The 10,248-nt window shown below is 36.3% G+C and overlaps 1 protein-coding gene across 3 annotated transcripts; it reads left to right on the top strand.

The window, feature by feature from the left end:
• The first annotated feature begins 2,623 nt into the window (after nucleotides 1-2,623).
• On the top strand, nucleotides 2,624-9,799 carry LOC106057356 (uncharacterized). Of its 3 annotated transcripts, XM_056009093.1 has the most exons (5): nucleotides 2,624-3,072; nucleotides 3,653-3,900; nucleotides 5,247-5,391; nucleotides 5,881-6,201; nucleotides 8,500-9,799. In XM_056009093.1, exons 4-5 carry the CDS (start codon nucleotides 5,890-5,892, stop codon nucleotides 8,863-8,865), a joined length of 678 nt encoding a protein of 225 aa, XP_055865068.1. In that variant the 5' UTR covers nucleotides 2,624-3,072; nucleotides 3,653-3,900; nucleotides 5,247-5,391; nucleotides 5,881-5,889; the 3' UTR covers nucleotides 8,866-9,799. The 3 variants fall into 3 exon arrangements, with proteins under 3 accessions (XP_055865068.1, XP_055865067.1, XP_055865066.1); XM_056009092.1 differs by having other exon boundaries at nucleotides 3,653-3,806; nucleotides 5,247-6,201; XM_056009091.1 differs by having other exon boundaries at nucleotides 5,247-6,201.
• The last annotated feature ends 449 nt before the right edge of the window (nucleotides 9,800-10,248 follow it).

Below are 10,248 nucleotides of genomic sequence, written 5' to 3'. Positions count from 1 at the left end.
CAGATACAAGAAACAGACTAGATATGTGTGCTCTTTGAGCCGGGTATAAATACACATGTCCTTATTTAAGTTCTTTTTAAAGGAGTGTTTATTAAGATTAAAAAATATCAATGAACACTCCTTCATTAAAATTATTGTTTTCAGATTTATATTATTAAGTATTATATATTATGTTTTGAAGTAGCTTTTTCATTTAGGGGTCCGTTGGCAAGTTTTGGCTATATAGACGGGTCCCCTTGTTAAAAAGAAATTGAGAACCTCTGTTCCTGATAAGTACAACTTTATTTACATGACTGCTTTTAAGCAATTGATACAATCACAATTTGTATAAGCTATCTTTTTCTTTTTAAAATATCTTATATATTGTTATTGTTTTCATTACCAAAAAGGCGGCCATTCTATTATTTTCTGCCTCTTCTTTTTCCTGCTACTGTTCCCTGAAGGAAGATCTTTGCGAGTCCAGAAGACCTTGCAATTGTATCATTGCCATTGAGTTTTACTTTGCGTTTTTTTTTGTTTTTATAGTACTTAGCATGTCATTGTGGCATCAAATCTCTTTATTTGTGATGCCATCTTTAAATGTGTATACGTGTCTTTATATGTAAATAATAATAACAATAATAATAATAATAATAAGTGAGTATGCTCAACCGAGGGGATAATAACAACTGACCTCACAGACATCTTCAAGGCCCTTAACATTCCTAGGAACATCTTCGTTGCCTGTCAGAAGGCGGTACTGCTGCAGACCTGCCACATCACCAGAAAATTCCTCAGTGGAAACTGTTAAAGGGACTACGATGAATTTTGTTTCTCTTTAGCGAAACTCGACCCTGGCAGCGCCAGAGAATGACTACTCGTTCATTTCTAACATAATAATAATAATAATGCTTGTCTTCGATTCCAAATATTAGTGAAGAATGCAGTATTTCCTGTGGCTTCGCGGCTCCAGCTGCGACCTACATATTTTGTCACATTAGGGCAAGCATAACCATTGTCCGCAGGTGTTCGATTTAGATTTTCCTTTCGCCGTCTACGTCTGTCCTCGGCAGCGGATTTTCTTTGGTCTCAAATGTGTATCCCGCGGCCTTTGTGAGTGACCTTCAGCTGTCTCGTTCTCGCATGCAGCCAGGTGCTCTCTTCTATGCCAGCCAAGGCAAGTTGGCACTTAAGCTGGTCTTTAAAGCGTTTCCGTGGGGCCCCTTTGTTACGTTGACCACCTTTTAGCTCACCAATAAAAGACTGCCTTTTCATACTTTCGTCTTCCTTATGGGATATGTGTCATGTATATAAATATATCTTCTAACAAAAGCCATTAACGACTAAATGTCCAAATTACTAATATTCAAATAAATAACTAAAGGGAGAATACTGTAGATATTTATTTGTATAAAAACATAAGGTGTTATGCTTCTTATTTGTTAGCTCGAGACATTTAAAGACACATTCAAATATATGACAATGATTATGTTTACTCAAATTTCTGTGTATATTCATCATGTCCTTCTATAATATAATGTATACGAAATGATGCAAACAATTACATATATTTGGTGTTTGTGGCTGTGATTTAAATATTAAACCGATTAAGAACTCGAAATATAGTATGATAAAAATTAGAGATAAGAAAGGTCACGCTTGCTACATATATATACAATACATGACATATCAAGATAGAGTCATCTTTTTAAATTAAATTATGAACAGTTATCAGATATATGTTGAAAGTGACACTATACCTACTGATAACAATAGATGTTTTTTTTAAACCTTCGCTAATCATTACACTGTATGGTTACCTGGCTTTGGGTAAGTAAGGTTTTTAACGACTATTGTTATGCTGGGCGGATATGGTAATAGATATCATCTGATAACTATGTGAAAATAAGCTGGTTATAACGTTAATGCTCTAAGAGTTTAGCAAGCTTTTAGACAAAAGTTATGTGGCAAAATATGTAGGTCACAGCTGTGGCTGTGCAGCCACGGGAAATACTGTATTCCTCACTAATCTTCGGGCTCGAAGACAAGCGTTATATATATATATATATATACAGAGAGAGAGAGATACTACAGGATATTACCCGCGGCTTGCGGGCTTTAGTTTGTGTATTACTTATCTAGTAGATTGAATTTAGATCTAGCTAATGTTTCTTTCAAGCTTTTCACTTTCGCCACGAAAAAAAAACAATAGTTTTGCGAAAATTGGTTTACCCGTTAAGCCGACACATTGATATCAAATATAGAATGTTACGTTTTACGCTTATCGATTTTTAATAAAAGTTTCTATAATATAGATTAATTTAGGTATTAAAACGGGTTTACCCGTTTGTTAAAAAGCTTTGGTACAATTAGGTAATTTTTGTTTGTTTTTTGGGTGCTGCGGTTGTGGGAGGGACATTAAACATAAACTACGGTCTCCGCCATGATCTAAGGAACATTAATGCTTAAGATTTGTCAAAATTGATCATACGGTTTTGATTTCTATGCGGGTCATACATACGTACATATCATATATACATACATTTTAGTTTATGCTTTATATCTATATCTATATCTATATATATTTATTTATTTATACGTTATTCGAGATGGACATAACTTATTAATGTTCTATCACTAACAGGAAAAAGAGCATAGGCAAACAACTGACTCCTGACACCCGAATATACGAAGGAATGGGCTTGTATCCTTGGCTGGCAATCGACCGAGGAGAAGGAAAACCTATTGCTGCCTTGAGGATATACCCAAACATGGGAAACCCTACCAGGGTTAAACTACGAAAAAAAAAAGTAGTTTATGACCCCTAGGCAGCTTAATGAATGCAGTGCTATATACTAGAAGAATAAGCTGTATCGACACCTGCTGTTCCCATGGACCTCTCAGCTGCGTGAAGAGAAGGGCGTCGATGACCGGACTCCTGACTCATATCTAAGAGATAAACATAGTCGTCTTACAACTACAGAAGGCGAATGATTCAATTTCCTGTTACAATCAATTTTAGCGAAGCGAACATAGTGTTGCATTGTTATACACATATTGGGCATTCGCCTATTAAAGGAATCATACATCCCGGTAATGAAAATATTACCTTAGAAATTGTATAATACAATATTCTAAATTTAAAATACTACTTTGTTTGAAAAAGTGGATAATTATGTAATTATGTAACTGTTTGGAAGTAAACTGCATACTGTATCATTGAAGCGTGAACAATTACTAATTACTGTATTAACTTCTTTGCACTCAGAGCAGCGATCGCAAGATGCCTCGTGGTCTGAAAAGACATTTCTTAAGTAGTTCTTAATGCAGCTAATCTCAGTATCAGTGGTCAGAGTAAAGTCCTTCAGCTTGACCTCCTTCTCGTACTTGTTGGGTATAGTGCAAGGGAAGCAGGATTCGTACGAGTGACCGTTATGTGCGTTGAACATTCCAACTGAACATTGAGCACACTTTTGTTCACTCTTATTAAGACTTATATACTCTCCCTGGTTATAAAGTAAATCTTTCTTCTTCTCTGGCTCAATTTGTATTTTTGTTATCTGTATTTTAGGTTTTCTAAATCTTGAAATGTGGACATTCTTACGCTCTGTGTCACATACTAAAAAGAATACGATTACTAACACTAAAATTCACAACATTTCTGTTTCAACAGATCTTGTGTGATGCGGGACATGTTCTACGTCATAATGAATTACGCACACCAAGAGTTGCGATAGCATGGAAGCCAAAACAAGGATTTACCACAATGATGCTCGTATTAATAGGCGCCACACCTTCATGGAGGACCTCAGAACAGTGGACACCAGGTGGGAGGAGGTTTTAGACATTGCCAGTGACAGATCTTTATGGAGACAGCTTGCCGCCCAATGTGCCGAACGGCGCGGGAGGACCTAAGTCTAAGTAATAAGTACATGTTAGAGTTATTATTATTATTTCGTACTCTTAGATTTATAAGCAAATAGAAATTAACCCTTTAAAAAAGTGTTTAGTGTTAGTAGCATCAGTCACTACCTCACTAAGTGTTCGACTGCCAGTTCGGCATAGGATTTCCTTGTTTGAGATCCGGTCTGTGTAACTGACCCCCAAAATCCATCTTAGCCATCTCTGTTGAGCTACATTTAGTCTTTTCTCAATTTTGACAGATGACTTCCACGTCTCACATGCATATGGAGCAGTCGGAATGACGATTGTGTTGAGAAGGTGTATTTTTGTCTCGAGTCCAATGGCTTGGCTTGGCCAAATAGGCTGCAGCCTTTGGAAAATGCTCCCTGCCTTTCCTATTCGGCACGCTACATCGTGGTAAGCATCTCCATCATTTGTTATGATGCTGCCAAGGTATGTGAACTTGTCCAGCTCTTCAAGCTTTGACTCGCCAAGTCTGACTGGGACACCCTTTGTCTTATATCCCACTCGCATAATTTTAGTCTTATACAAGTTTATGCGGAGGCCAATTTTGGGTGCCTCTCTGTCTAGGCTCTCCGTCATTTCTTGAATGGCATTTATTTGTAGCCCCGAGTAGTGCAACATCATCAGCAAAGTCCAAGTCCGTCAATCGGAGTTGTTCATGCCATGGAATACCAAAGGCAGTCTGGTTCATTGCTCTCCTTATTATGCAGTCGATGGCTAGGAGGAAAAGGAAGGGAGATAAGATGCACCCCTGTCTCACACCTGTCTCGATTGTAAAAAACTCTGTTGTTCCCTCTTCTGTTTTAATGCAGCAACTAGACTGGCTGTAAAGGTGTCGTAGGATCTGGACGAATTTTTCTGGGATACCGTATTCTCTAAGTATTTTCCATAGTGATTCTCGGTGGACACTATCAAAGGCTTTTTTGAAGTACTTATATAGATTAATTTTAAATAGGACTTTAAGAAGTATTTGTACAAAGATATTGCCAATAGGTTCTATTAATTAATCCAGAATAGTATTGGTGCTTATGCGAATGATGCTACGGATTAATTTGATATAACTTCTTCATGGTCAGGTTTTAAATTGGTTATATATAATTGAATTTAGTGTCTTTCAGCTTTACTTAACTTAGTTTCAACACTATGTTACTTTACTATATTACTAGAAGAACATGTAGGTATTTGCATAGGGTGGAGACGAAATAACGACTCAAAACATTAAAATATCAATGTCCAAAAAGTACATGAAGTACATGAGTACATGAAATACCTAAAATGTAGAAAAAAAATAAATTTTAATGTGTTTTTGTTAGGGAATATTTTGTATTTTTATTTAACAGAAACGATGCTGGTAACCTAACGATGAGACCACCAGGAGCTATAAATTTTCATCCATACTCTGGAAAGTATCGATCAACAAAAATCAGCCAGCCATGAAATCAAAACTTGTCGCCTCCATTGATCTAATCAAATTAATATTGACCAGTAAGCCAGTGGATTTCCACATATCTTTAATTTTAGTTCAATTCAATTTCAGAAAGTTTTGTGACAATACGCGACGTAAAAAAACTTTGTATTTTCTTGTTCATATCTCTTGACGTTTCTCACATTACTCTAAAACGGATGTAGTGATATACTAAGATGTGATTCTTACATTTCTCTAAATTGTTCGCAACTTTTCTTTGTAATTGAAAGATGTGGCAAAAATCCAAATCCGATTGAAAACTATGACATTTTAATGGGTTCTAATTAGAAAAGAAATTCCAAGATACCGTTTCTTTTATTTGGTCAATACATTTTAAAAGAAAACTATTTTAAATGTTTGTGTAATCAGGAGAACGGTACTGAAAGTAAATAATTACATGAATTGAATCAACAAAGAAGAAGCGTTGTATTATAATGTTAGTGAGTGAGATATATGTAATTATTGTTATATTAATTACGTGTTTTTATCTACACGGTTTGTTATGTCAGACAAACGGCATGATCAAAGCGACATTCAAGTCTTACGCAAACCTGAGTAGCTTTGGACAGGTGATAAACCAAGGCACCAATCATTCCAGACTCTGGTGTGCCTTCCAATGTCTGTCTAACGCAAACTGCACAGGTTTCAGGTACAGACAGACTTGTCAGATTGTGGACAGCAACGTCAATACAAGTGTCTTGAATTTCTCCAGCGGTGATGACGTGTTAAGAAAGCGGAAAGTCTTCCTTCGAGACTTATGTTACAATCCAGTGAATTTGTCGATGTACAGCTTGAGTAAACTACCAGTGAGACTCACTTTAGGCGACATGGTAAGAAAATATAAGCTATTCAAGATAGATAGTTACATATAGGCCAACGGTAAATCAGGGGTAGGTAACGTTTTTTTTTTATAAAGGGCCATATAAAAATATTAGTATGGGGCAGCTTATAAATTATTATTATAATTATGCAGCCAGGGACAAGTTTCGTTAAAGGAAAACAAAATTCATCCTAGTCCCTTTATCAGTTTCCACCGAGGAATTTCTGTTATCCTTTTTATACATTGTAAGTTCACAACAAACTTTACAGTTTTGCGTAATGTAAATTATGTAGCAGTCTACACACCTTTGTGAAGTCCGTAGACCGTAGAACTAGTCTGCTAGCTAATATTCTTACAACTGTATCTAAATATGGACACCATTGACCTTTTCTTACAGTTGTTGTTGTCTTTTCAAACAAGAAATTGCTTGTTATTAGAATTACAGAAGCAAATGTCAAAAGTTTAGCAGCAAAGTTTTTAAAATAATGAAAACTCTGCTCCTGGCAAAAATTCATAAATTCAAATCAGAGGAACCTTCTTTAACTTTGCGTTCCGGTAATAATTTGCTTGCAGGTAAAACACCATGAATTGTATGTGATTGGAGCTGAATTAATTAGTTAGTTAATCAGCTTCTGAACAAAAACATTTTCCAAGTTTTTGGAGTCTTGAAATCTCCTTTCCAACTCCACAATCAATGACTCCAACGGAGTCTTGTGACTCTCAGTCAGCTTACTAGAATCAGTCTCACATTTTGGCAAAAGAAAATGACAAAACCTGTTTTCACTTGATTGTCTGGAGCAATGTTTCAAAAGATCCATATACATTTCATCTGCAGATAATCATTTGCTGCCGTTGTCCTGAAATTTGATGCATATATTTTTCCATAATGTTTATAGTAGATGTGAAGTCTGACTTCCATACTTCATGAGCCATATGATTAACAAATCAAACTGCAGTGATCAAAATTTAACTCTTTGTCTCCTAACTGACGATACCAACGTAGATTCCATCAGAACGTGTAAAATAATAACGGAGAGAAAGAGTTAAATGTTTCTTTTCCAAATCTTTTAAGTAATTCTTTTAACTAACTAAGATTATGATTTACAACTCTGATAAAGTTGATCACTGACAGATGTGGGTCAATAACATGCCTGATGTTCAGTTTTGATTGGCACACAATTTCTTGTTGGACGACACATTGGAGAGGTAGGAGATTTGGATCAGGTTATTGTTGTTTTTTTTTTTATTTTATGAACAAACCTTTTTGATTTTCTCAGTCAAATCGCGGGCTCCATCAGTTGTTACCCCTGTGTTCTTGTTCCAAGTCTATCCAACACTACCCACACAGTTCTTCATAGCATTGAATAAATACTGACCTGTACTTTCCTCTCCCACTGAATGTTTCGGTACATTGCACATTAACTTAAAAAAATGGTTAATAAAAAGGTGTTGATTATAGAGAATAAAACTTTCTGACTTGATAGATATAACTACAACGATGCTCTAAATAATTTGTTCTTTTTTTTTCAAAGCTTATATTAACTCACTCTGTCTGATAAAAAGTGTGTACACGTTATTTCTCCCACACCAAATCTTAGATCAAGCTGAAATTTCGCACAATTATCTCTTTTACCTGACTAAACAAGAATCACTTTAAAAAATTAACTAATTAGTTAATTAACTATTGGTATTTAATTATTTTTTTTGGTATCTCGAACAAGGGAAAGAAATTGTACTTGACTGAAGTGGTTTAAACTAAATTTGTTTCTTTGTAGGTCGCCGCCTTAAAAGGAAATTTCAAACAAATAGTACATTCTATACAATCTTTTATAGTCATAAGAAAGTCACTAGCAGAGTGATATTGGCTTGAAGATGCGTAAGCCACGAGTTCAATTAAGGTCTTTCCTTTATATATATATATATATATATATATATATATATATATATACATGTATACATGTACATACATATATATATATACATGTATGTATGTATGTATGTATGTGTGTGTATGTGTGTGTGTGTTTAAAAACGTATATTTTTAAAAAGTATTTTTTTATATTTTTTTTTATATTTGTAATGCTCCAAAGAAAACTTTTTACAAGATCATGAAGATGAACTTTAAACAAAAAATCTTCCTCGAATGCCTGGTTGTGTGTTAGTGACAGGATAGCCGTCATGGTTGTAACGTTATCGAAGGCTGTCCGCTGCCAAGTCTGGCCTTGCTGGCATTTATTTCTTAAAGAGATGACGTCTTCTATGTGTCTCCACTCTTAATGATACACTGTTTCTCTTTTCTCTCCTCCAGGTGTACCTCAGGGCGACTTTGGTCAAGCACGGCGATGTCAGGGTGACCCTCTTCGAGCAGCTCGACCAACTGAACACCACCTACGAGTTCCGCGCCAGGTGCACCACCTCCGCCTGCGGGAACAAGTACGTCACCATCAGCAACAGGTACGACGGCACCTGGAACATGAGTACCTACAGCAGCATCCCGGCGTACAGCCTGGCGGTCAACGAGACCTTTGAGTACCACATGCTGGTGACTTCACAGGGCCTGGTCACTTACCTGAAAAACGTGTACCAATACACCCTGAGTACTTTACTGTCATACTCCGGTGTCAACTATGTCGTGCTAAGTGGAAACATTCAAGTGGAAGAATTTAGTTTGTAGTTGTGGGTTATAGTAAATGCATAGATTTTGGGTATCCATTTTTTTTTCTGCCACAGCTCTGTTAATTGTACATAAGAAATGGTCACAAATGTTATTAGTTGCTGATTAATAAAACTAATTTGGTAAACCAATGATACACGTTAAAATGTCATTTTGTTCACTTCAGTGATATCAAACACAAAAACAATCACAGCTATGATAAAACTCAAAGACTTTATAACACTTACAGGGGCGGACTGGCTATATGGGCATTCGGGCAAATGCTCGGTGGGTCGGTATCCAAATGGGCCGGTGGGACCACAGTAAGTATCTTCTTTTTTTGAAATCACGTCTGTATTTTATAAGATAAGGGCCGCATGGATGTCACTATTAAATTGTTAAATTTTTCATAGTATTCCTTTTTCAGGGGAAGGGGCCTCTGAGCGAAGTATTTTCTTTAAAATCTTTTACAGACTCTACTAAGGCCTACTTATTTAATCGAACACATTTTACGAAATAATGTAATAGCCTACATCGGCAGAGCTTCATCCTTTTAGGGCCTATACACTTTACGATTAAAAAACAACATAAAGTCTTTATTCCTTATAAGGGCATAGTGTTCACTGTAAGCATGTGCACATCTATCGATACATTATCAAATTTAACATAATGATTTTGAGGACAGGTAGACTTAGAACTTTATGTCCATCATACAATATACAATTTATGGGCCGGATGGTTTAGAAATGCCCGGGCCGGTTTTGATACCCAGTCCACCCCTGGACGCTTGGTACAACATACCCTCACAACCAGTCACTTTACACCATAGGAAGACAAGCACTCAAAGCAATACGCTCTCTACCTAACTACCTAATTATCTCTATGTCATGAAGGAGAAGTTGAACAGTACAACGCTCTAGCAAATAAAGATTTCATTGTTAGTGGAGTGTGTTCATCTGATAGCTGCGGATGTCTTTTGAATTACCATAATCATAATTGGTTTTGTTATGTTAGTGTTACTTTATATCAGTGTTTCTCAAACCTTTTCCTCAACGGAACACTTCACACTTTCGGAGTATTTAGCGAACGCTTAGCCTGTTGTTTTTTTATAGAGATTAATTTACGTGATGGCCAACTAATCATTCCAGTAGTTCGTGGAACACCTAAACAGGCCTCCCGGAACACTAGGGTTCCACGGAACACAGTTTGGGAAACACTGCTTTATATCAAACTTGTGTGGGTGTTGGAGAGTAAAAGTAAGCACAGGGGAGAGAAGAGAAGATGAGAGAAAGAGAGAGAGAGAGAGAGAGAGAGAGAGAAAAGTGAATGAAGAAGGGCGGGTGTGCAAGTCTCCATGTATTTGTACGTTTAATAGTTTTATTGGTATAATATGTGTACCATCTT

Source organism: Biomphalaria glabrata, chromosome 13 (genome assembly GCF_947242115.1).
Source record: "Biomphalaria glabrata chromosome 13, xgBioGlab47.1, whole genome shotgun sequence".
NCBI classification, from domain to species: domain Eukaryota; kingdom Metazoa; phylum Mollusca; class Gastropoda; family Planorbidae; genus Biomphalaria; species Biomphalaria glabrata.
Note: the sequence above shows the minus strand (reverse complement) of the source record. Positions and strands in the feature narration are given on the sequence as shown.